The sequence below is a fragment of the Nerophis lumbriciformis genome, linkage group LG27 (genome assembly GCF_033978685.3).
Source record: "Nerophis lumbriciformis linkage group LG27, RoL_Nlum_v2.1, whole genome shotgun sequence".
NCBI classification, from domain to species: Eukaryota; Metazoa; Chordata; class Actinopteri; order Syngnathiformes; family Syngnathidae; genus Nerophis; species Nerophis lumbriciformis.
In genome coordinates this window covers 24,256,099-24,283,937 of record NC_084574.2, presented here as the reverse complement: position 1 = coordinate 24,283,937, position 27,839 = coordinate 24,256,099, and the positions used below count along the sequence as shown (strand labels likewise).

The following is a 27,839-nucleotide window of genomic DNA, read 5'->3' as shown; positions in this document are numbered from 1 at the left end:
TACTTTTTTGCACTGAATGCCATGTTTACAGGACAGCTTGCACTTTAGGTACGATGATTTACTTTTTACATTGATATATATTTTGTGCAATATAATAACACTATTCATGTCACAGTAATTTATGTTTACTTTGTTAATGAAATGTACTATAATACATTTTAAAAATGAGTTAAAATCAAGTAGCGGACTCAATGTTAAACCTAAACGTGCACAGCAGATCATAAGCAATAATAGACTAATCAAAACAATTATTGGTGAATAGATGACTATTAAAATAATTGTTAGTTGCAGCCATAGTGGACACGATGACTTGACGGTTGATAAAAACTATGGTGGTGTTGACTGTCGTTGGCATTGACAGTAGGGTTGCTTGTTTGCATCTCAACAGTTGTTTTTCTCACTACACTGGTGTGAAACCATCCTTGCCAAGGAACACCCTCCTGGTATTGGAGTATAAATGGCACCAGCCGCTGGTTTAGATCTTACAAATCTAAGTATAAGACTAGATCTGAGCAATTTAAGTCTATAAGCATGAACTGATGAAGGCAAAACGTCTTCTAAGACAAACCAAATAGTCCAGTTGTGATCAATTGAATGGCCTGAGACTATGGTGGTTTTCACCCCAGATATTTGTAAAAGAAATGTACTTTTCCTGAGTCTCAGGAGGGAACACCAAAAGATATACGAGTGGTTCATGTAAAGATGTACGAGTGGTTCATGTAGGAATGCCCTGTTCACAGAGATGGTGAACTCGGACTGCATGTTGGACCGCGACTACCGGGGCTGGTTGGATTTCGGACGCAGAGATGCAGAATGAAGCTGACCTGCACAGTGGTGGCTGCTCCAGTGCTTTTGATCAACCACTCTCACTTGAATCTCAAATATCCTGAATAAAGTCTTCTCGCAAAGTACGCTTGCTGTAGAGAGTTTGATGAAAGTCTGACAAAGCCAAAATGTTCACATTTTATTTACAGGTGGAACAATTCACTGTACAGCTGATGCAAATACAAACAAACCGTGCACCTTAAAGTGATTACATTTTTTATTCCCTTTGAAATCTACAATATCCCATGCCTTGTTGCTACACATGAGCTATTTTGTCCAAGTTTTTTTTAATTTTCTTTTTAATATCTTCACATTCGTTGACTTGGTGCAACATTTTTTTGTTTTGATTTTTGGACGCCGAGCAGTAAAACATAAGAATTTGAAAGCACATTTGTGTGAAAACAAGTGATTATTAATACCATTAATGACATGATTTAGTGCGATCATTGCACTGCTTTCTTGTTTAGATCTTTTTATGTACATCGGACAAACTGATCAAACATCATACAAGCAGCAAGAAGAGCAGTGTGTGTTTCAGTGCATTTAAAGGATGGACAGTATTAAGTTACTGCATGATAATTTACATTCATTACTACACACACATTTTTTGACCAGTATAAAAAAGTGTTTTTGATTTTTTTTTTTCTAAAAAGAGACGATGCTCACAATAAAGTGGAAAGAGTGTACATATTGCCACAATTGTAGAAAACCATAAAGAACAAATCAAAAGTATGGTGTCATGTGATCAGCGCATTAGGCGGACGTCTCACTGCATCCCTCCCTTTGCCATCACCACACGCCAACCCCCAGGCCGCCACCCTGTGCAGACCGAGACTCTGAAGCTTCTCCACTAAGTTCAAGCTGAAAATTTTCTTTTCCCCTCCCGTGTCCGTGCGTGAGGCCTGCTCGAACCAGGGTTCCGCGCTGGCGATGTTGTGTGTATGTCGGCGGGTAGACGAGGAGGCGGAGATACCTCGTTCTTGAAGCAGCTGCAGGAGTCCCGGTGATGACCAGCTTACGTTTGTGTCGGGGCAGCCTGCGAGGCCAAAGTGCTGCCGGGGGAGGACAGGTGACGTGCTCACATGCTCACAGCTGTGACAAAATGGCAGGCTGATAGAGTGATGGCTGCAAAAACAAGACAGAAACAAGATAAAATGGTTGAAAAGTGTTTGTATTGTGATGGAGGAAAAAGGTTTATGAGGCAGTGCTGATGCAACACAATCTGCTGTTATGAAAGAGTCATTAAAACATCATTCAATAAGACGCACAAATGCACAAACAAGTTGGAGCAGATGGAACAGCTCAACAGGTTTTCAGTACAACTGTAAAATGGTTCTGTCAGTCTTTAAAAATCAAACAACGCTGTACTCTACTGACAAGCTCATAAATCCTTTGTGACGATTGACCTCTGAAAACCCAGAAATCAACGTGTTGCTTTGATGATGTTAGCTAGCATGCAAGCAACTTGTTGATATTTTTATACAAAACAGGAGTCTTACTTTGCTCCTTCTAGAGTTGGAGAGAACGCCGGGAAAGACGCTTTCTGCCACTGGAGGTGAGGGGGAAAAGGAAGGTTTGGAAAATGAGCAGGAAAAGAAGTGAAGAAAATCTGTGACTGATGAGGTTTTTAGTTCACAGACCACAGCACATTTCAGTCACACATAGAATAGAATCTTGAGAGGCTGTTTTCAGATTACATTGAAATCTATTGTCCTTACACATGCACACGCACAAGGTAGGGTATAGACGATAGACGATATATAGACGATAGAAATGATATAATTTTGACCGACCATAGAGCTTTTAATCAGGGTCTCTGCAGGTTTCAACAAGCCAAATTTAAGACTTTTTAAGACTTTTTTTAAAGACCATATTGAATACAATTTAAGACCCATTTCACATCGATACAGGCAAAAAAGTACAAGAGATTTGAAGGAAAATGGGAGGCCCGGAATTACTTGCAAAGTATATGAATTTATTCACAGCTCTTTCACATTGGAATACAAAACGCTTAACCTTACTAAAAACACCAGAAACCGCTGTGTTGTGAACCAAGATTTGTTTGGAAGTCAGAATAAAAAAATTGCCAAACTATAATTTCTGACCGCACAGTTAGTTCCGCTGTGTAGTTACATTATAGCGTCCTCAAAAATCGAAACATTTCAAAGCGAGACTGAAGTTTATGCATGTTTTAAATAAAAGTTAAAAAGTTAAAGTGCCACTGATAATCACACACACACTAGGTGTGGTGAAATTACTCTCTGCATTTGACCCATCCCCTTGTTCCCTCCACTGGGAAGTGAGAGGAGCAGTGAGCAGCAGTGGTGACCGCGCTCGGGAATCATTTTGGTGATTTAACCCCCAATTCCAACCCTTGATGCTGAGTGCCAAGCAGGGAGGTAATGGGCTTTGGTATGACTCGGCCGGGGTTTGACCTCACGACCTACCGATCTCAGGGCGGACACTCTAACCACAAGGTCACTGCGTCAATAGATTTTTAAGACCTTTCAAAATCGTATTTAAGACCTTTTATGAGATTTTAGAAGAATTTTAGACATTTTAAGGCCTTAAATTAAAATGATTGGATTTAAGACTTTTCTCAACTTTTTAAGACCCCGCGGGTACCCTGTTAATACAATTGATAGTGATAATGCATGCTGATGACACATTTTAGCTGTGTCTGCAAATTTGACAGTGAAAAGCTAATAAACGTATCCTCAACACAATGTAGCATTCTGGCTAGCGGCTAAAGTCCCTTCACACTGCAAAGCCACTTGTAAGCCAGCAATCCTCGCCTCTTAATAAACTAAGATTCTTACTAGTATCATCCTTCGAGGACCAGGAATAGCTGGACATGTTCGTAGGAGGATATGCTAACCGCAAGCTACAGCTCTTAAATGTTATCAAAGGTGGGTGGATCGATACAAATATTAAATAATCATCCACTAGATAGCAGAAAGTGCCTAACAACCTGTGTGCCCACACAAAAAGTCCTGGTTGAGAAGCACTGATGTAGTGCATGCACAACAAAAAAAGATGACAGCATGTTCTTACCTAAAAGGGCATGAGGGGGTGATGAAGGATGGTTGGGGTACTTGGCAGGTGGTGATGGTGGGAGTGGGGAAGGTCTGAGGAAGGTTGAGACCCGATGGAGACACTATAAGGTTAGGAAGGGAAATGGCGCATTAAAATTCTCATGAAGGAAAATCTTGATGACTGGAATATAAATGGTATACACCGCATTCCACTAGGTCAGTGTTTTTCGACCAGTGTGCCGTGAAATACAGTCTGGTGCGCCATGGTAGATTATGTAATTTCACCTAATTGGGTTAAAAATATTTCTTGCAAACCAGTAATTATAATTCGCTAATAATGTGCCGTTGTTGAGTGTCTGTACTGTCTAGAGCAGGGGTCGGCAACCCGCGGCTCTAGAGCCGCATGCGGCTCTTTAGCGCCACCCTAGTGGCTCTCTGGAGCTTTTTAAAAAATGTATGAAAAATGGAAAAAGAAAAGAAAAAATCTATTTTTTGTTTTAATATGGTTTCTGTAGGAGGACAAACATGACACAAGCCTCCCTAATTGTTACAAAGCACACTGTTTGTATTAAACATGCTTCACTGATTCGAGTATTTGGCGAGCACCGTTTTGTCCTACTAATTTTGGCGGTCTTTGAACTCACCTTAGTTTGTTTACATGTATAACTTTCTCCGATTTTCTAGGACATGTTTTATGCCACTTTTTTTTCTGTCTCATTTTGTCCACAAAACCTTTAACGTTGTGCATGAAAGGTGAGTTTTGTTGATGTTATTGACTTGTGTGGAGTGCTAATCAGACATATTTGGTCACCGCATGACTGCAAGCTAATCGATGCTAACATGCTATTTAGGCTAGCTATATGTGCATATTGCATCATTATGCCTCATTTGTAGCTATATTCGAGGTCATTTATTTTCCTTTAAGTCCTCTTGATTCACTTTATATCTCATGACACACTATCTGTATGTAATATGGCTTTTAATTTTTTGCGGCTCCAGACAGATTTGTTTTTGTATTTTTGGTCCAATATGGCTCTTTCAACATTTTGGGTTGCCGACCCCTGGTCTAGAGCATGGCAGAGTAACCGTGTAATACTCTTCCATATCAGTAGGTGGCAGCAGGTAGCTAATTGCTTTGTAGATGTCGGGAACATGGTTTGTCATGATCACAATATGCGGGAGGCAGCGTGTACGTAAAAAGGTATCTAACGCTTAAACCAAAAATAAATAAAAGGTGAGTGCCCCTAAAAAAGGCATTGAAGCTTTGGGATAGCTATGCAAAACGAAACTAAATTGAACTTGCTGCAAAGTAAACAAAAACAGAATGCTGGACGACAGCAAAGACTTACAGCGTGTGGAGCAGACGGCGTCCACAAAGTACATCCGTACATGACATGACAATCAACAATGTTCACACAAAGAAGGATAGCGTCCGCACAAGTTAAATAGTCTTGATTTCCAAAACATAGCGCTCAAGGAAGACATGAAACTGCTACAGGAAAATACCAACAAAACAGGAAAAGCCATCGAATTAGGAGCACAAGACAAGAACTAAAACACGACACACAGGAAAACGTCAAAAAACTCCAAATAAGTCACAGCGTGATGTGACAGGTCGTGACAGTACACCTATGGGGACGGTGGGGCGAAGTTGGGAGAGTGGCCGTGCCAGCAATCTGAGAGTTACTGGTTCAATCCCCACCTTCTACCATCCTAGTCACGTCCGTTGTGTCCTTGAGCAAGACACTTCACCCTTGCTCCTGATGGGTCCTGGTTAGCGCCTTGCATGGCAGTTCCCACCATCAGTGTGTGAATGTGTGTGTGTATGGGTGAATGTGGAAATAGTGTCAAAGCGCTTTGAGTTCCTTAAAAAAAAGGTAGAAAAGCACTATACAAGTACAACCCATTTATCATTTACCATTTACCTACTTTGAGACAAGAGCCATAGTGATGCATGGTTGGTTATGGTGTGAATTCATATTCACCAATTGCGAAAACGACTTTTTACTGTCAATATCGGCTGCTGAGTTTCATTTTTCAATGATTTCTGCTGGTGGTGTGCCTCGGGATTTTTTCTATGAATAAAATGTGCCTTGGCTCAGAAAAGGTTGAAAAAACCCTGCACTAGATACACCTGCACAATCTAATGAGATGTATAAAGTCCGGTCCTTTAAAGATATAAAAAAAAACTAACAAATAAGCTCAGTTTAGGTGAAGTGGAAGTTTGTACTCATCATTGTACAAACTTTTCGATTTACAAGCCACTGAACCTTGTCTCTGCGCACAAAAGCCTCGTAACGCAGCCGTTTGTACTAACCTGGCTGTTAAAGTTAGGGAGATTTGGGATTTCAAACTGTGAGTGCACCACAGGGATAGTGACAGTGTGTGTGCATGTTGGCAGGGCAGTTGCAAATGAGGACAGTTCAGCAAGTTGTTTCCCGTAACACTTCATCTCTACTAAAAAGTGTTAGTACTTCCACATTTCAACCATTCCGAAGTAAAAATGTTCCCTGCTAATGTTAATTGAATGCTAGCATGTTAACATTAGCAACCTAACATGCTAATTTAACATACTAACATTTTAAGCACATTTTGCAGGTGTACACCTCAGAGTCCGATAAATGTATATTTGACACATGCTGTTAGCACGCTAATGTTAGCATGTTCACTTCTTTCACAAATTTACACTGCTAATTTCACAGGTGTACACCTCAGAGTCTTATGACTTGGTACTTGACATATGCTAATTGTTAGCAGGTTAGCGTTAGCATTTCAGTTCGCCTTGGGCATTTCAGCATTCACACAGAATTTTTCCTGAAACTGTATATTTTAGTTAAATGAAAGTTGATCCATCAACCCCTTGTTAGGTTTGTTTGATACGCAGTACAATATAACACTTTATATTATATTCAAATAAAGACCTCTTCTTATGGACGTGTTTATTATAATTTAAATTTGCTTCAATATACACACTTTTCTACTGACAACCCGTGTTCAAGTTCCTAAATCGAGGTTGCATTGTATTCATTTATTTTCATTACGGCTGTAGTTTGCAATGGTGTAGCGCACTGCATCATCATCAAGAGATTGTGCTAGTGTTCCTAATCAAGATGTACACTTGGAATGTGAATCTCTTTAAGGAGTTTAAATGTGCCCTACCCATGTCGGTTGTTCCCGGCAGCAGCGACAGATCCGGTTCATCCTCCTCCAGGTCGTTCAGACTGTACACATGTTGTATGTCCACTTCCAGCTCCCTGAAGTCCTTCGTCAGAACTCCGGGGCGAGGATGCAGGATGCCCCCGAGGTTTGGTCTGGCCAGCTGCTGCCACTGGTGTAGAGTCACTGAACCTGATGAAGGAAAGTCAGAGGAATCAGGACTTGTAGAACATTGGGAGTATAAATTACCAACGCCTGAGAGAGGTGGTCAATCACAAACTTATACAAATATAAACTTTTCAATCTCAATTCAAACAGATTCTCGATTGCTAGTGAATTGATGGGAGTGTTCGTCAGGACTGGACTTACAGTCGTGGTCAAAAGTTTACATACACTTGTAAGGAACATAATGTCATGGCTGTCTTGCGTTTACAATAATTTCTACAACTCTGATAAGAGTGATTGGAGCACATACTTGTTGGTCACAAAAAACATTCATGAAGTTTGGTTCTTTTATAAATTTATTATGGGTCTACTAAAAATGTGACCAAATCTGCTGGGTCAAAGGCATACATACATCAATGTTAATATTTGGTTACATGTCCCTTGGCAAGATATCTCTAGTCCTGTTGACATATTTCCACTTATATTTTTTCAAATATAGCATCAAATAGTGTAAACTTTAATCAGCTGTAAATGGTAACTGGTCTGTATTTATATAGCGCTTTACAATACCTGGAAAGAAACCCAAAGTGCTTTACATTATACATCACATTCATCCATTCACACACCGATGGATAAACAGAGACTATAAAAACAGAAACACTGCACAAATAGTAAATAATCACATATTAAAAAAAGAAAAGCTCACGTTAAAAATGCTAAAATACTCTTAAGAAAACAGTACTGCCGGAAGAAAGAGGAATGAAATAATGAAGTATAAAATAAATTAAAATACTAATACTATTTTCTGAAGTACTAAAACAATTTAGTGATAATACATTCAATATCAGGGATCAGCATCAGTGAGCAAAATGACAAATACCATCCATCCATCCATTTCTACCGCTTGTCCCTTTCGGGGTCGAGAGGGGTGCCCAAGCCTATCTCAGCTGCGTTCGGGCGGTAGGCGGGGTACATCCTGGACAATAATTAAAGATAATTAAAAGAAAACCCATGTTCTAAGCTTGTCTTTAGGCACACGTTGTCACAATCCCACGACAGTTTGGACTTTGTTAGTCATTTTCCTGTGTTATGTACAAACGTACAATCACATATGCATACCTACACTCATGCATATAATCGCGATTAATCAAACAGAACGTTGTTCTCCTAGGGGAAACTGGGTAAAACACGGCACACTGAGGAAGCTTAACATATTGTTACTATAACAATCTACAAGGTTAATACAGTTTGCTTATATTTTTCCCCTCCATTTATCTGCTTTCCTTTGTAATTGAAGTTATCATTACATACATATATATTTACGAATTACACAAGGTGCCAACTTCACTGGTTTTGGGTTTTGTATCATTTCCTGTTCTGGTACTCTTGTTTGAGTTCCCCTTTCTGTTGGACTACTTGTTTCACTGCAGACTGCCAGGGCATTTATTTTCAAGTATATTTAAGTTCACCTGTTTCTCCTTGCCAGCGCTGGTTTATTGCGTTTTGTCAGTGTGGATGAGTTACTCTGCTGCCGCTATATGCCTCCAGTCAGTCAGATGGCTATTCATGTAAAAGATGTTTTTTGGTGGAGAGAACACTACGCGTTTTTTGTAACTGCATCCAGTGGCATCACAATAAAAGAAGCATAATGTGTTCATCACAGAAGATGTCACGTGACATTAGTTTGGAGAAAGAACTACTGGCTTGACATTTGTATATCAAAGGAAGTGATCTCAAAAGTATTTTGATGAGCAAACAATTAAGCTTAAAGAGCAAAGCGTGTGTATGATGTGTAATTACTGTCATGACTTTGACATACCAAAATGATCAACATTCTTTCTGTAAATGAATGTTGTGTTGAACGTATAGACGCTTGAAAAGATTTACTACCTTCAAGTGGTTTGACAATCTGCAGGCGGTCGGGTAGGTAAGACCTGGATCCCGAGGAGCCGCAGGAGTGTCGGGAGCTCCCATTGGAGTAGTTGGTGCCGGTCGATGCCTCTGAACTGGAGGCCAGGCTGTCATTTGGTGTCAAGAAGCCACTGGAGCCTTCATCCTCCTCGATATTTTCCGCCAGGGAGCGGAGTTTCCGCTCACGCTCTACATCAAAGAAAGGGCGCTCGGAGGAGTGGTTCTGTTGGCGGGCTGATAGGCTGCGCAAGGCTGCCTCAAGGTCATGGCCTCCCGGTGTGCCAGGCTGCCCTAGGCGCTTTGGCCCACAGATGCTAAAGAGACAATGTGTGGCAAAGCACAAGTAAGCATATAGTGGAATTACATTTCATTGAGAAAAAAATGTTCTACCTAAGGACAAAAGCAAAGTGCAGTGCAAACAGCACCTATAATTTATGGTTCTTTGACACACCTGATGTCTTCTTTCTGCGCAGGACTGCTGCTAGGCTTATCCTCCAAGCTGGTGTTGTCGGAGCCATAGTAGCTGGTGCGAGGAGTGCTGGTGCAGCTGGAACGCATGGACACTGGGCTGGAACCTGGAAGTCCCGGAGATTGGCACAAAGAGCGCAGCCTCACCGACCTGTTCACCACCCGCACAGTTTCAAACACCCGCCATGGGTGGGTTCTGCAAGGAGCAAAAAGAAATGTCTCAAAGGTCAAATGTACCTCATGTTTGGTGCTAATGCTTAAATGGTCTTTTTTTTTTTTTTTTTTTTTTTTTAAAGACAAATTTGGTCCAAAAACAAATCAAGTTCAAGTTTATCCAGACATTTAAACATTTGACAGATAAAGAGAATACTTTTTTTAAATACACATATAGTCTGAAATGGAATAGGCAAAGGCTAACGCGTATTATACCTATCCTAGTCTATTTACAAAACAGAAACAGAAATAACTACCGATGTCTTATGCATAATAAGATGACTTTGTATCTTTTTTATCCTTTTTATCTTTACAAATAGAACACAATAGTAATTAGTAATAAAAAAACGAAGCTAAATGTGCAAAAAATATTCCAAGATTTTTCAGTACTTTAAATGCATACAATTGGAAAGAAAAACATGTATAATGTAGTATGTAACAGTGTTTGTTAGTCAATCCCACACACCGATAATTAACTGAGCAAATTGAAGTTTGTGTAACGACCAGCGTGTGTTGATGTCATGAAGATGTTCAGAATTCCAGTGTTCGGGAATGCACCTCACCATGATTGGTGCATAATGAGGAAGAGTCATGTTGCTGGTGTGGAAAGCGACAAATGTGTGTGCAAGTTTGAATATGTTGTTCAAACTAAGTGCTGCTGTTAGCGTGTTAAGGTCGACAATAACATTTTTTTAAATGTGTTAGGACGTTACACTATGTACATAATTTTTGCTAAGAACTGAGCACAAAAGTGAGGCAAGAATAGTTACTAGATTTTTTTATGCACCAGTGCCATTAAGGTACAGAGTTTGGGTACCCATACCTTTTTTCTGAAATACAATCCATCCATCTATTCATTTTCTATATGGATAGGTCTCATTAGGATTGTTAGTAAGCTGGAGCCTATCCCAGCTGACTGTAGGCAAGAAGTGAGGTACACCCTGGACGCAAGTTTAGAAACCCAGCACAGAGCAGGGATGACCACGCCCCATGCTCCCCGGAGCTCATTTGATTGGTCGCTGCAAAGTCTCTTGCTTGTGCCTTAATTACGCCACCTTTGGTGGCTGAAGGAAACACAACTCTACTTTTATTGATAGATTAAGTGCATAACTTGCAAAAACTTGCAAAATGTCCGAAATCTGTAGTTTTTCTCACAGAGATCTCTATGAAGAAAGAAAGAAAGAAAGAAAGAAAGAAAGAAATCTTAGTGAATGTCTAACACACAGCTGGGCAAATATTTTGACTTGGGGGCCAGATTGAAAGAAAAAATGTGTCTGGGGGGCCAATGTGTATGTGTATAAATTACATATACACATATAACTGTAAAAATATGCTGTACAGTATGTGTTTGGGTCCCGTTTTTTTTCAAAAACACTAATACCAAAAGTCACAACATCAGAGTTCTAAAAAAGTTATGACAGACCACCTCAAAAAAACGAAATAGAATTTTTCCGTTTTTTACTAAATGGTACACCCAAAATGTACATTAAAATAAAGAAAGTGGGATTTACAGTATTAACTATGAACAATAAAACACTGAATATTAACAACATATGAACATCGCTCCTCTTTTACTCCTCAGACCAGCTCCACGATAGACATCTTTTACAATCAAGCAAAACGCAACAAAAATTTAACAAACGGCAAAATATGAATGCAAAGTGTAATAATAACCTACTATATGATATATTATCACTTTTATTCAGAAATTTGTTGTAAAAATTTGCTTCCGCATCTGTTCCTGACACATGCGTTTCGGGCTGGCTGGTCTGGGCCACAACAAAGGGCCACATAGCGATAGATTAGACTAGAGCAGTGGTTCTCGTACCCCAGGGGTTCGCGTACCCCTGGGGGTACTTGAAGGTATGCCAAGGGGTACGTGAGATTTTTTTTAGATATTCTATAAATAACAACAATTCAAAAATCCTTTATAATTATAAATAAAACCCTATCTTTTTTTCCCAAATAGTTCAAGAAAGACCACTACAAATGAGCAATATTTTGCACTGTTATACAATTGAATAAATCAGAAACTGATGACATAGTGCTGTATTTTACTTCTTTATCTCTTTTTTTCAACCAAAAATGCTTTGCTCTGATTAGGGGGTACTTGAATTAAAAAAACATTCACAGGGGGTACATCACTGAAAAAAGGTTGAGAACCACTGGACTAGAGCATGCAGTTGGCAATCCCAATTTAATTGTATTTAACAGTATTAATATCATGGAAAACAAGTCTACCCTACCCCTAAAAGTGAATGTTCAGCGTCGCTGTTTCCTGGTTGCTGGCAGTGTGTACAATTTGCATTTGGCATGATGACGACTGGCGAGTGAAATGTTGTTAACTTTTCATCAAATATTTACCTTAAGAATGCTACCTTCATTCAGCAGGTGTCATAATGAACAAGACAGCGATTCATTTTCCCTCAGCGACCGATGGGGGCAAAAGTGGCGCAATGCATGAGAAATCAGCAAAAGCAGCCAGAAGAAGAAGAGACTTTGCAGCGACCTATCAAATGAGCTCCGGGAAGCGCGGGGCGCGGTCATCACAGCTCTGCGCTCGGGTTTCTAAACTCGCACCCTGGACTAGTCAACAGTTAAACCACAGGGCACAATCATACTGTATAGATAGATAGATAGTACTTTATTGATTCCTTCAGGAAAATTTTAAATTTTAAAAATGTTGTGTGTATACAGGTATACACACAACCCTTCACACTCACATCCAATTTAGAGCATCCCATTGTGCATGCTTTGCAATTACCCAAATCTACCGCCTCAAAATTAAACAGAAACATAAATTAGAATTTTGAGAATTGTTTTGGTGTAAGGCATCCATACACCAATGACTTCCGGGATGATCATGACTTACTTGTACTCTGACGACGCAGGCGTGTCCAGGCCTTTGCGGAAGGTGCCCTCTATCTCTGCTGCCAGGCTGTCCATGGGGAGGACAGAGGCCAAAGCGGTGTAGCGCTGCACCGTGCTGTTCGGCAGGCTCTTATTTCGCAGGTTTTTGTTGTCCTCTCGGGCCTCGTGGAGCATGTCTTTGCACTCACAGTACTTGTCCTGCAGGTCCTTGAGCTGCAGACAGAGGGAGGCAAATATCAAGTCAATCACTCTCTGAAGCTTATCCTGTTCAGGGTGTAAAGTGAGCTGCAGCTTATCCCAGGTGACTTGGGCGGAAGAGTACACTAGGACCACTCAACTGGCGGCCCGACTGCACAAATTGGGCCCAAAAATGACACCATAGTGGCCTCCGAGTTCATTTCAAAACTTGGGAGAAAAATATTTTTCCAGCAAATTCCAAGGCCCTCCTTTCGGTCCTCTCCTTTTTGGCAGTTACAATTTGTTTTCGGAATGTGAATTATGTAACTAAAGTGTTGCTATAGCTTGTTTACTTCAGATGCAGTCAGTAGTCATCGGTTCATTTTCTTTAGTTATACTATATAATTTTACGACTCAACTGGCGGCCTGTGAGTTCAGTTAAAAAAAACCTTCTTAGGACTCACATTTTTGCAGCAAATGCTGTCATAGAGATGATTTGGGCTAGCTTTTTTGCAGTTTAAAACAGCAGAGGACTCCAATAACTCTGAGAAAATACATAGACCAAAATCAACAGTCTATTGTAGAGGACACTGTTTCTCCGCAACATACAAAACAAGAATAATAGTGAAGTTATGGTATTTATGGGGAAACATTTGAATATGAAAGCTTCAGGTGTACTTTTGAATGTTATTTATGTTAATATTGTAATGACAGAAAAAAATATCTGTGGTATTAAGTTTAAAGCAATGTCCTTTTGATGTTGTAAATTATTTAATGTTCATTGTTTTTAAAAAGCATTGTAGATTAAAAATGCACCTTAATCCTGCATTGTGCCTCTCTATTTTTCTCTTGCATACATAAGTGGACTTTTTGTCAAGTACATCTAGATAAACTAATGAGCACTATATACAAAGTTACTATACCACCAAGCAATGTTACATTAAAAAAATCATAATTTTTTTTTTGTTGCTGCCAGTGGCTGAAACATCCACCAATTTAGTCCTCTTGTGAATGTTTTTGGACACTACCATGCTGCTTGTACACAAACACGCCCATCTTAAAAGTTTCATCATTCATTATGTAGGATTTAGAAAATATAAATATATAAATGAAGTAACAAAACACATGCATGCATATCTCCAAAACAGAAGTACAGGGCACCCTATGTGTATCATATACCATGATCATAAATAAATTATTCCAGATATATTTGAACATGAGTCAACTGTCATTTTTTAAATCATGAATATCCATTCTATTTTTTCTTGTTCTGTTTGGCAGCTACATATGCAGTTCATGTTTGGAAGGTCTTGCCTCTGATTGCAGCTTCAGGTTACTCTCGCGCAAGTGACACAGATGTTGGTTCAGCTCCTCGTTCTCATTTGTGACCTAAAGGGACCAAAAGAAGGAGTTTGTGGGATGTCAGCTTACTGTTTATGGAAGCAGGTTATGTTATCACTGTGACACATCATGTGCCTTCTTAATTGACTCATGAACACATCATGACTCTTGAACGCATCAAAATAATCCCCTCAATTCCCCCCAAAAACGGATTAACTCGCTGGAATACAGTATAAAGACAATATAACATACATCCATAAATGTGGATGCATATGCAATAAGTGCAATATATTTATCTGTACAGTAATCTATTTATTTATATCAGCACCTTATGACTCTTTTATCCTGCACTACAACGAGCTAATGCATCAAAATGTGTTCTTATCTGTACTGTAAAGTTTAAATTTTAATGACAATAAAAGGAAGTCTAAGTCTCTAAGTCTAAGTCTTAATTCATATTTTTTAGATGAATATTTGAAGTTTTAACTCACACTTTTGCAGCGGGCCTGCAAATCGACAATCTGAGCAAGCAGCAAGCTGATCTCTTCTTGCTGCCGGAGAGAATCCTCTACTCTACGCGCCAGCTCGTCTGATAGATCCACCACTTGCTTGTTGACAGAGGCTAAAATTTCACAGGTCCTATTAATGTACTTCATCAAAAATGCGTGTACTGCCTTGCAATGTTTAAGAAAAGTAACTTACACAGCTCTTCCACACACACCATCATTAGCTCCTGCTCTTGCTCCTCGTAGTTGCTTGTCTCAGTGCTGAGTTCACTGGCCTGTGAAAATGATGGTGGTTTAATATGTTACAGTGTTTAAGTAGAAGTTGGGAAAATGATCATTACGGCAAATAGTGTACTTTCTCGGCCCCGTGGGTCACATTTATAGCAACAGGATACATTATACAGTGGTACCTCTGATTTGGTTTTTGATGAAAATGTTTACCAACATTTCCCACCAGTTTTCGTATACTGTCTCACATGGCCGAACATCGAAGTGTTTGTATCCACGGAATTAAGTTCTCAAACTAAGAATCACGTATTGGTGGCTCAGTTTCTGTGCTTTTTTATTGACTGATTTTATTACAAAATCAGCCACAATGGAGCCACAGAAACTTGGGAATGTCAGCACTTTGATAAAAAGGTAAGAGACATTCAAAAAATAAAAGTGACATTAAATGTTCATTTATGCATTTTATTCATCATTTACATGATTTTGCAATCAGGACAGATTATTTGGATTTGCATTATTTCTGATGAGAAAAAAATACTTGGTTTATACAAATACAGTGTTCATCTGACCTTTTGGAAGCAAAGTACCACTGTACCCTGTACATAACTTAAAAATGTGTTTCTTATCTTTTAATCTGTTACCTCCAATCGAAGTTTGCGGTTCTCATCCTCCAAACATTTCAGTTTCTGCTGCAAGAAGTCATAGTGGACGAAGTTGCTGAGAGAACTGGTTGATTCGTTTTTTTTTATTCTAAAACAGAAACATAACAGTTTTCACATGACAAATACAAAGGAAACAAACCTTAAGTCACATTATGTTTACAAACATGTTTATTTGGTTTGACTGCATGTTTTGGGGTTTTGATTTCATTTGTGTTTTTATAAAATTTCTTCTGAGAAAAGGTGTATAAATGTCTGCTTAACAAGTAGGTAACAGAATCAATAAATAAATGATAAGACACATTTATGGTTTGTTTTATTCAAATTTAAATACTTGATCATATGAATAGCATTAGCATGCCCATCTACTGAATTAACCTTGCAAATATAAGGTAAAGAAACATTATACTATAGTTAATGTACAAATGACTAAAGCAACCTGTGCATCATTGAATAGTGTATTATTAAATGGACGAAAACAAGATACTATACAGTCAATAACGGCACTGGGGCCTGTTTAATAAACAATTTTCTACAATATACAGTAAACTTAAGTATGGGGGGCCCTGCTCCTAATCTAAATTCGTAGGGGGCCTGTGCCTGGTAAAATTGAAAAGAGCCCTGCAATCATTTCAGCATTTTCTGTCATAATTTTGTAATACCGTAGTTTTAAATGTTATACAGTTCACTCACCACTTCGCGGCTCACTTAGTGCAGTCTCAATAAATTGCAGATTTGAAAAATTGGATACAGTAGGTACAGTATTTGTATACAAATGTTCCGTGAGTGAACAGTTTATCTGCGCTAATACGGTACAGTATTTTAATGTATTTGAAGTCCTACAATGTCATTCATATAGAACCCAAGCCCCAGAAAAAAAGAAAAGGTGGACATCCTCATTATTATGCTTTAAAGAAGGTAGTTAAGCTGTGAACTGTTAATTACAAGCAGCCAATTACAAGCTGGTACACAAAAAACAAGGAAAAGAATATGAGGAAGATGACAAAAGAGGACACTGTGACAGCGCTATCCGCCATCATCATCACCGACAGGTAATTCCTTACTGTCATCATTTGTGAGTACCAATATTTTATATGTTACAATTAGGTAAGAGTGTAGAAAGTGTTTAGAAATGTGTGTGAAATGGTAAATGGTAGATGGGTTGTACTTGTATAGCGCTTTTCTACCTTTTTAAAGGAACTCAAAGCGCTTTGACACTATTTCCACATTCACCCATTCACCCATTCACACATTCACACACTGATGGCGGGAGCTGCCATGCACGGCGCTAACCAGGCCCATCATGAAAGGTTAATAACAAAGTGTGGAAGGTTTACCAAGGCCTAAAATACATACAATTGTTTGTTTAAATCTTAAAAGTAAATAGCATCCCCACTTTGCGGAAATTCACCTACCATGGTTGCGCTGGTATTGCAGTAGTAATAATGACAATTTGATGATTAGTTTGTGTACAGTATGCCGATTTTTACAAATGCAGGATATATTTTTGCAATTTGGGGTTTCACTTACGGTAAATTGGATTCAGCATTTTCTATCTCCTCTGTGCTCGCATAGAACTGAAGGAGGTCATCTCGCATGGACAGTTCATGACGAAGTTGAGCAATCTGGGGGAAAAAGCACAATTAGTTGAATCCAATTCAGTCATAAATGCATTTGATATGTAAGTTCCTAAGTGCGTGTTGAGCAGTTTGTCCTGTACCTCTTCCTTTGCAATTTCTAGCTGTTCATCCAGCATTCCATTTCGGGTTGTCAGTTCTTGGTTTTGTTTAAGAAGAGACTGACCGATGCGGGCCGCTAGCTCAAGATCACGCTCTTTCTGCATTCATAAAAAATTTGAAGATATAGCACAATTCAAGAAATCACATTTTATTTGTTTATTGAACGGACAGTGTGCTAACAATGGTGACAAATGGTCAATGAGACAGATGAGTTTAATTCTCTTTAAAGTTCTGTTCATCCTGTTTGTCTGACCGCAAATCTTACCTCCTCCAGCAGGTGTGTGACGGCCTTAATGTCATGATATGTCTTGGTGACCTGGCCCACTCTGTCTGAACACAGCACTGTGGGAGGAAACAGAGGGGGAGGAGTTTCATGAATAGAGGATGAGACACGTCCTGTGATCCATGCATGATACTATTTATTAGAGAGATCATTTAGAACAGGAAAAAATGTAGGCTTCAACTATATGGTATTCAGTGCTCAGTCAGAATATGAATAATACAAGTGAGAAAACGGTTGCGCTCGCTTGTAAATTTGACTTCAAAATGCACCCTGACAAGACTTTAAACAAAACTGTTATCAAGTTTTGAGTAAATAAAAGATGTGCATTCAAGTAAAACACTTTAAAACATCTTCAATCAATCAATCAATGTTTATTTATATAGCCCTAAATCACAAGTGTCTCAAAGGGCTGCACTCCTGTATAACATTCTGACAATACAATTGCATTAGAGTCAAAATATTGGGGTCTTTTTTTTAAACTTCATTTAAATTGTGCAAGCGAGTAATAACCTGCGAATAATCATGATTAGTCACAATTCAAAAGTCTGATTAATCTGATTAAAAATGGTAATGAGTTGAAAGCACTAATGTATTAATTTCAAAATCAACCCAATTGGTCAGATTGGTCAACTGTCACCTCTGAAAATAATTTAGAATAAATAATCACAAACTTCAATGAAATACATACAAATATAATAATACATATACATATACACACACACACATATACATATATATACATATATATATATATATATATATATATATATATATACATGATAAATGATAAATGATAAATGGGTTGTACTTGTATAGCGCTTTTCTACATATATACATATACCATATACATAGTATTATATACACACACATTTATATACACATGCACACAGATACAGTATACGCACACACACACGTATACGCACACCCACTCGCACTTACATATATATGTAAAATATATATATACACATACATACATACAGGATATACAAAAATATATGCATATATATATACACATACATATACATTCACATACATATATACATACACACATATTTATATATACATAGATACACACACATACATATATGTTTACACATACATACATACATGTGTACACATACATATGTACACATACATATGTACACATACATACATGTATACACATACATATATACACATTCATATGTATACATTCATATATACACATACATATATACACATACATATATATATATATACACACACACATATACATACCTATATATGTATACACATACATATATACATACATATACAGTCATGGTCAAAAGTTTACATACACTTGTAAAGAACATAATGTCATGGCTGTCTCGAGTTTCCAATCATTTCTACAGCTCTTATTTTTTTGTGATGGAGTGATTGGAGCACAGCTCAATTTTTGTTTCATCTGACCACAGAATCTTGTCTTTGTCCATGTGATGTCAGATGAAACAAAAATTGAGCTGTTTGGCCACAATACCCAGCAATATGTTTGGAGGAGAAAAGGTGAGGCCATTTATCCCAGGAACACCATTCCAAAAACAGAATACAATGATTTGCGAAACCTTTTTAACTTATATTCATGGAATAGACAGCAAAGACAAGATATTTAATATTCGACCTGAGGAACTTATTTTTCATTAACTTGGAATTTAATGGCAGCAACACATTGCAAAAAAGCTGGCACATGGGCATTTTTACCACTGTGTTACATGGCCTTTCCTTTTAACAACACTCAGTAAACGTTTGGGAACTGAGGAGAACAATTATTGAAGCTTTTCAGGTGGAATTCTTTCCCATTCTTGCTTGATGTACAGCTTAAGTTGTTCAACAGTCCGGGGTCTCCGTTGTGGTATTTTAGGCGTCATATTGCGCCACACATTTTCAATGGGAGACAGGTTAAAAAGTTAAAGTTAAAGTACCAATGATTGTCACACACACACACTAGGTGTGGCGAGACTACATGGACTACATGCAGGCCAGTCTAGTACCCGCACTCTTTTACTATGAAGCCACGCTGTTGTAATATGGCTTGGCATTGTCTTGCTGAAATAAGCAAGGGCATCCATAAAAAAGACGTTGCTTGGATGGCAACATATGTTGCACCAAAACCTGTGTGTACAGATGTGTGAGTTAACCATGCCTTGGGCACTAATACACCCCCATACCATCACAGATGCTGGCTTTTGAACGTTGACAGTCCGGATGGTTCTTTTCATCTTTGTTCCGGAAGACACAACGCCCACAGTTTTCAAAAACTATTTGAAATGTGGACTCGTCAGACCACAGAACACTTTTACACTTTGCATCAGTCCATCTTAGATTTGCTCGGGCCCAGCGAAGCCGGCGGCGTTTCTGGGTGTTGTTGATAAATGGCTTTCGGTTTGCATAGTAGAGTTTTAACTTGCACTTACAGATGTAGCGACCAACTGTAGTTACTGACAGTGGTTTTCTAAAGTGTTCCTGAGTCCATGTGGTGATGATATCCTTTACACACTGATGTCGCTTTTTGATGCAGTACCGCCTGAGGGATCCAAGGTCACAGGCATTCAATGTTGGTTTTCAGCCTTGCTGCTTACGTGCAGTGATTTCTCCAGATTATCTGAACCTTGTGATGATATTACGGACCGTAGATGGTAAATTCCTTGCAATAGCTCATTGAGAAATGTTGTTCTTAAACTGTTCGACAATTTGTTCACGCATTTGTTCACAAAGTGGTGACCCTCGCCCTATCGTTGTTTGTGAATGACTGAGCATTTCATGGAATCTGCTTTTATACCCAATCATGGCACCCACCTGTTCCCAATTAGCCAGTTCACCTGTGGGATGTGCCAAATAAGTGTTTGATGAGTATTCCTCAACTTTCTCAGTCTTTTTTGCCACTTATGCCAGCCTTTTTGAAACATGTTGCAAGCATCAAAATCCAAATGAGCTAATATTTGCAAAAAATAAAGTTTACCAGTTCTAACGTTAAGTATCTTGTCTTTGCAGTGTATTCAATTGAATATAAATTGAAAAGGATTTGCAAATCATTATATTCTGTTTTTATTTATGATTTACACAACGTGCCAACTTCACTGGTTTTGGGTTTTGTATAGATACAGTATATACACATTGTGTGTGTGTGTGTGTGTGTGTGTGTGTGTGTGTGTGTGTGTGTGTGTGTGTGTGTGTGTGTGTGTGTGTGTGTGTGTGTGTGTGTGTGTGTGTATTTAAATGCATGTGGTCAGGTGCTGGCTGGTGACCCAAATCACTATGAAAAACTGGAGGAGGATTGAAGAGTCCAGAATGTAATTATAGCAGCCACTAGGTTTGCGTTGCTATCATATGGAACAGCCGAAAATGGCTTGTTATTCGATACTGCAGTAATAAAGAGTAGGGTTGCAATGTTACTCTGTATAGTACTGCACGGGACAATCTGACTTATTTAAAACAATTGGGATATCAATGAAAAAAATAATGGAGATCTTTTTTTTTGTGCCATGTCGCCCAGCTCTAGGGGGTACATTTTAGGGATAGGTATACATGTTTCAATAGATTTAATCCACAGATATCCTGAGGGCCCTAAAATGCCATCAAAAACTATAAAATAAGCCACGTCAAGAGGGCTTTTCACTGTTACTGCTGAGTGCACAGGCCCTGAAGACACAAATAAACAAGGTTTCAAAACATATTCTAAAACTATCTAAATTGCTCAGAGAATAATAACAAAAAAACTGTTTTTAATGATGCAGTTAACTGGAGCCTTACTCCATAGACTACAACATCTCCAAGTGGTCAGTCCGATAGTGATCCTCTTAGCTAGATCCTTTTAAGACCAGATAAGACACATCTGAAGACCTGGTTCTGCTGGATACTGATATAGCTCAGTGGGAGAGTCTGCCAGGAATAAACCACCACTAGCATTGAGGGGATAACAGTGGCTGGCTCCTGATTTGTGTTTGCATCTTGGAGCATTGTCTGTTACGCTGTTACAATATGTACAATATTCATTGGTGGTGCACTTTGAGCTTCTCTAAACTTTTGAATGCACCTGTCCAATTATTCAGTACTGTTTGCAAAATGTGCTATACTGTTACAAGGAAATAAACAAGGCATTTGTGGATAATAATAGTAATAGCAGTAGTAGAATACAACCGCCTTCTTAATCAGGCTGTTCACATTTTGGCATCATGACACCAAGAGGACACCTAACAATTAAGCAACAGTATCGCAACATTACCAGGCTTCAGTCATATAAATAAGTTCATTAGGTCTTCAAAAAATTATGCAATTTGTTATTCTTATAGCCAGACTTGTGTGTTTACTTCCGTACCCGACAGTTTCGACTACAACTGTTGCATTCCTCAGAGGTTGTCACTATAAGAATAACCAATTGCATTACCAGGCTTTAAACAGGATGTTAGCCCCTGAGCTTGGAGTGTCACAGAGAATCATCAGCAGCTTGCAACAGCGACACAATGTTGTGAATATTGCCATTTATATCTTTGTTAGAGAACAGAAAGTTGTACAGTGGAGTTTAACCCTGAACATTTGGACAAATGTACCCACATGTAGGCCTGGGCCGATAATTAATGAATCAATTAATCGAACGATGAATACAAATTTACTTAATAACTTTGCCGGCTTCTATAAATTGCCATGTTTGTGTTTGTTTTCTTTGTCTCGTGCTTTCAAAGAGGGTTCACGCTGTGCATCAATCTCAGCACCTGAATGCGTCTGTTCAATAGTAGAATTAAATGAACGGATAAACAGATAAATAGACTTTTTTGTCAGTCATTTACAATATTTGTCTCTATGAGTTTAGATGGGACTTCTAGCATCCAGCATCATTGAGAAACACGGCAAGATAACAACAATTAGGTGGAAAAAATATGATTGCAAAGCAAATGTCACATTGTGGGAATGAGCAAGATTAGCCAAACAACACGAACAAATGAACCAGTATGCCAAATTTTCAACTCCCCTCCCCCAAATTCCCGATGCAGTTTTTCCACCTGGGGAAAAAAAACTGCACCTCAAGATGGTCATTATTAATTTAAGTGTAATTTTTCCCAACAGAAATTGAGTGTTTATTAGATTTTTTTGGTTTTACATTTATATAGGATAATCAAAAACTTTCAAATTACAATGGTAAAAAATACTAATGATAAATCAAAGTTAGTGCAATTTAAAGGGTTATTGCATTATTATTATTTTGTTTACATTAGTGCTTAAATTGGTCTCAAAATAATACTGACAATATCGTTTATCGGCAATAATTTGTGGGACAATACAGTATATCGTCTACCAAAATTTGTTATCAGTCCAGGCCTATACCCACACGTTTATATATATATATACACAACATATACGTTCACCTGTAAAGGCCATTGTGTATTTATGGGCTTTTCCTGAAATTTCACTTGAAAGCCCAACATCCCTAACTAACCGTTTTATACTGCAGCTTTATACTACATTTAGTTTGATACTGATCAAACACACAAGTGAATAACCAGAATGATCTGCGACATCTTAAAAGTCTTAGCATCACAAAGTAATTTAATTGGGCTTCTTGTATTCAGATGATAAACACTTTGTTTAGGTATCTGTCACAGTACCTAATAAGGCTAATGGAGAAACACTAAAGTGTTCAGGGGGAAGTGTGACACTTAAAATTGATGGATGCCCATGAATCACAAAAGACAAACTAGGTCTGCACCACACTGAGCCTTGGGATTTACAGTGAAGTTTAATTAATAAAAAGCTGACATTCAGCGATTGACTGAACAAAAGTGTGAAGTAAGAAGCAGGATGACAAAACCATAAGCCGTTTTAAACGTAACTCATATGTCATTTTACAGGTGTTTGCTACAGAATAGTTGCCGCCTAACGATTTGCTTGGCATGATTACCTGTTCCTTTAAGTGGAAGCAGCACTTGGAGAGCTTAACTCATTGTTATGCGCCTTACTGGCAGTCCTCATCACATCATAAATCAGTGGCACTCACAATTCTAGTCTTAATTAAAATGCTTAAAAATTATAGTATACAACAGTGTTTCTTAGAGGGCCACCAAAAATATGTTTCTGAGCTGTGGTCTGTATGGGCTGCAGGGATACACACTTTCCTACCAATTGTGGCACCAACTGTGGCAGTAATGACAATATCAAACAGAAGAAGTCTGAAGCTAAAGTCATAGAGAAGTTTCTTAAGCATAAAAATTATGACTTAAGTGGTGAAGCTGTATTTTCATTTGCAATTCAATTTTATTCACAGTTTGTTAAAAAAACAACATATATTATTATTGTAATTAAATATGTTTGAATGTATATATTTTGGCACTATATAATTGTATGTTTTTGTATGTAATTTTTTATGATTACCTTCTTTTGCATTATATTCGATTATTATTTATTTTGTAATAAACTAAACTAAGACTTGGGAATAATATTTGTGATTAACACATGCTTTCATATCATTTGGCAAGTTTTATCCTGTTAAACTGTAAGTAGGGTAGATTTAACTATTGAAAAATCAAGAGTAAAATTACTAATTGTTAACAGTGTTAATATTTGAGAGGGCTCTGGCCCTGCTCTGTAGTGGGAAAGTTGGGCCCCAAGATCAAAAAGGTTAAGAACCCTGGTATACAATATACAGTTAAGTTTAATACTACCACCACCACCAGTACAGTACATATTTTTCCTCATGTAGCTACTACCGTATATTAGAAATGAGGACTGAACCCGTAAAAAAGATTCAAGTAGAAATATATTCAGTATTTAGCTATGTTAAACACAATCCTATTTGAACGGTTTTACTTTCCATGTTTTAATGAAAATACATCACATACATTTTAAATATTCATATTTAAGGTTACTAAAATAAACTAGGCCCATGCAATCACATTATGATTTTTGAGATGATGAGTGTGTAAGATCAATTAAAAAATATAAGTTAAAAAAGGTTTAAGTACTAATGATTGTCACTTACACACTAGGTGTTGTGAGATTATCCTCTGCATTTGACTTATCACCCTCACCCCCTGGGAGGTGAGGGGAGCAGTGAGCAGCAGCGGCGGCCGCGCCCGGGAATCATTTTTGGTGATTTAACCCCCAATTCCAATCCTTGATGCTGAGTGCCAAAATTAAACTGTATAAATCCCTGAACATTGTCCAATTTAATGTAACATCGGAACTATCCATTCATTTCTACCGCTTGTCCCTTTCAGGACCACAGGGTGCCAAACCCAGCTGTACTCGGGTGGTAGGCAGGGTACACCCTAGACAAGTCCTCAACTCATTGTAGGGCCAACACAGATAGACAACCATTCACACTCACATTCACACACTAGGGCCCATTTACTTTTTCCAATTGGCTTATCCCCAGGTGCATGTCTTTGGAGGTGGGAGGAAGCCGGAGTACTCTAAGGCAACCCATGCAGTCACAAGGAGAACATGCAAACTGAGCCCGGGAATCAAACCCAGGACCTTCTGCTGCCCACATTAGAACTATCCATCCATTTTCTACCGCTTGTCCCTTTTGGGGTTGCGGGGGGTGCTGGAGCCTATCTCACGAGTCTTGTTTCAAATATGTATAAACAAGGGAGATGGATATGAATGTGAAATTGACTATCATTTGCTTCACAGGCATCACAGTAGTTTATGAGAAATAAACTGTTGTTTCAGGAAATCTTTAACTTAAGCATGCAAAAACAAATCTGATTTATTTCCTCTTGACCTGGCCGCCGCAGTGCAGCGCGAATCAGGGTAAGAATTAAAGGTTTCTAAGGTTTTGCCAGTGCTAATTCTAGAGAGCTACAATAAACCAAAATCCTATAGACTGTCCTCCTAAGGATGGGCTGATTTAGGTATACTTATGACGTCTGTTAGAGCGCAGGGTTCAGACAGGGAGGATGAACTGCGAGATTAAGATTCACATTGTGCCATTGAGTCTATTGTTGTTTCAAGATCAGAAGTTCTTCAAATTGGCTTACAGAGCTTTCAGAGTTTGTTTTCAATAGAAGCCAAGAAGGTTTATTTAATAGTAAGTAAGACTTCTACAAAAATAAACCAGGTAATTTATACTCTCAAATAACACATACACTCAACATGACACTGTTTAGAAATGTATAGTTTTTTTGGAGGTGTGCCTGTATTGTGGTGTTGGGGTAAGTACCAGGCACACACTGATGCAAAGCTCCACGCTGCTACTGTGATTTAATAACACATTTAATATTCGATAGCTTCAAATGAGCATTACTGAAGATGTACCAGAAGTCGCTCAGCAACACACGCAGGGTACATACATGCACATATAAAAAATGATTATTATTATTATATACAATTATTTTCTATTTATAGAACAATCAAACAAAGAATGCACCCAAATACTAGTTTGATTACTCAGCATACTGCAGAGTGCAAAGACACATGCTCAGTGACCTTCACCGCACTGAAACACTGAAGATGAATATATGAGCACTTTCAGAATTTACAAAGCAGTCTTATAAATACAAATAGTATTTTGCAGACGTGAACATGCATCACACTGTCAAAATCATGACTTAACCTTGCACTCTGCAGTACCATTACGCAGTAAAGCTCTTAGGTAACAAACCTCAGCCATCCAACCAATGACAAATCCTTAGTCAGCAAACTAGATCTACTGTCCAGGACTTGTTCGTCCTAATATTCCATTCAACATTTCTTATCTCACCTTGCGTCACCTCCCTGCAAAGGTTATTATTGTTGTTGTTATTATTGTTGTTGCTGTTGTGGCATGCTTTGTCCTGCAGTGCAATACTAGCAGTGACCCCCTCTTCTTCCTCTTTCTCAGACGCAGAGGAGATCCACACCTCCATGGTAACCATAGAAAAACTGCTTTCACTCTTGTCGTCCATCAGTTAAATCCTGTCCTCTTTTAAATCCTGTCCTCTTTTCATTCTACTGCTGGGTCCTGAAGCTGAGCCACGCCGGGCTCTTGAGCATTCTGCAGCTGGATGTGGTAAAAACAAGATCCACTTGCCTCAGAGAAGAGGGAGTATACACCTGCGTTTGTTTGTGGGGACTACTCTGAGCTGCTTGGTGCTAATCCCTCAGTATGTAGGCTCTATCTGTCGTCATTCCTGCCTTCGTTTACCTGGCCACGTTGGACTTACCGGTAAGAATATCAGGGAAAGAGAGGAGTAGGGGCAGTGAATGAAGCAAGGTCTTTTTCTCAAAAAGAAAAGCACTTATTGATCCCCACTGGCTTCATCCATTAAATAGTTGTTTCATACGACAATAAAGAAACAAAAGTCTGAAATTGGAAGGCTGATGCCGTTTTAGAAGATGCTGTACTAAGCCTGCACACCCCTGCAACACTATTGAGATGGTAGGTTCCGCCAACGTCAATGGATGCTCTGATTCTGCACACAGACCTAATGCCAGCATTACAGTGAGGAGAGCTTAGCGTAACGCTGCGCCAGACAGAGACACACCCACTCACTCTGCATCGGGCTGATTCTGAATGCAATAGTGGTAAAGCAGTTCCAGTTTGTATACAGTATTTTGGACTATTCTGTCTGGAAATAAACACTTAACATTGTTTTACTTGTAAGCATTAATTCATGTACATCATGTATTATATATTAATATTTTATACTAAATTAGTAAACATATAACACAAATACATTGACTTTCCCAGTAAATTCATAAGTTGTTTTTTTTGTTTCTTAAAAACAATTTGCCTCTTAACATGATTCTTACTGGCTGGCTTTTCCCGTTACAGTTCCTAACCTAGACACTGCAGTTTTTTAAATATTAACCACCTCATTCATTTTTCACCCACAAACTGACTACGCAAGGTGAAATGCATCAAGCAAGATATAGTAGACACAGAAGAAAACTTAAATTGCTCTTGCATTTTTTCCATCCATTTGCTACCGCTTATAGTTTGTGAATGTGAGTGTGAATGTTGTCTACCTGTGTTGGCCCTGCAATGAGGTGGCGACTTGGCCAAGGTGTACACCGCCTTCCGTCCGAATGCAGCTGAGATAGGCTCCAGACCCCCCCCCCCCCTCCCCACCCGCGACCCCGAAAGGGACAAGCGGTAGAAAATAGGTGGATGGATGGATGTCCCTATCGGGGTCGCGGGGGATGCTGGAGCCTATCTCAGCTGCATTCGGGCGGAAGGCGGTGTACACCCTGGACAAGTTGCCACCTCATCACAGGGCCAACACAGATAGACAGACAACATTCACACTCACATTCACACACTAGGGCCA

At 38.7% G+C, this 27,839-nt stretch overlaps 1 protein-coding gene across 4 annotated transcripts; it reads right to left on the bottom strand.

Annotated features, from left to right (window-relative positions):
- Positions 1 to 951: 951 nt before the first annotated feature.
- hap1 (huntingtin associated protein 1) lies at positions 952 to 26,720 on the bottom strand. 4 transcript variants are annotated; one of them, XM_072916393.1, is made up of 15 exons: positions 26,291 to 26,720; positions 17,560 to 17,636; positions 17,276 to 17,392; positions 17,086 to 17,180; positions 15,538 to 15,646; positions 14,865 to 14,943; positions 14,654 to 14,784; positions 14,136 to 14,210; positions 12,646 to 12,857; positions 9,544 to 9,756; positions 9,072 to 9,406; positions 7,020 to 7,208; positions 3,880 to 3,982; positions 2,325 to 2,374; positions 1,802 to 1,950 (listed from the first exon to the last, which is right to left on the bottom strand). In XM_072916393.1, exons 1-14 carry the CDS (start codon positions 26,472 to 26,474, stop codon positions 2,335 to 2,337), a joined length of 1,959 nt encoding a protein of 652 aa, XP_072772494.1. In that variant the 5' UTR covers positions 26,475 to 26,720; the 3' UTR covers positions 1,802 to 1,950; positions 2,325 to 2,334. The 4 variants fall into 4 exon arrangements, with proteins under 4 accessions (XP_072772493.1, XP_072772496.1, XP_072772495.1 ...); XM_072916392.1 differs by lacking the exon at positions 2,325 to 2,374 and having other exon boundaries at positions 952 to 1,950; positions 26,291 to 26,719; XM_072916394.1 differs by lacking the exon at positions 3,880 to 3,982 and having other exon boundaries at positions 1,761 to 1,950.
- Positions 26,721 to 27,839: the final 1,119 nt, after the last annotated feature.

Excerpts from the sequence above, each read along its gene's own strand:
- hap1 (XM_072916392.1), bottom strand. The coding sequence starts at position 26,474 with ATGGACGACAAGAGTGAAAGCAGTTTTTCTATGGTTACCATGGAGGTG. Across the intron at positions 17,637-26,290 it reads TTGCAGGGAGGTGACGCAAG|TGCTGTGTTCAGACAGAGTG; the intron begins GTGAGATAAGAA and ends TTCCTCCCACAG. Across the intron at positions 1,951-3,879 it reads ACCCCCTCATGCCCTTTTAG|CCATCACTCTATCAGCCTGC; the intron begins GTAAGAACATGC and ends TTGTTTTTGCAG.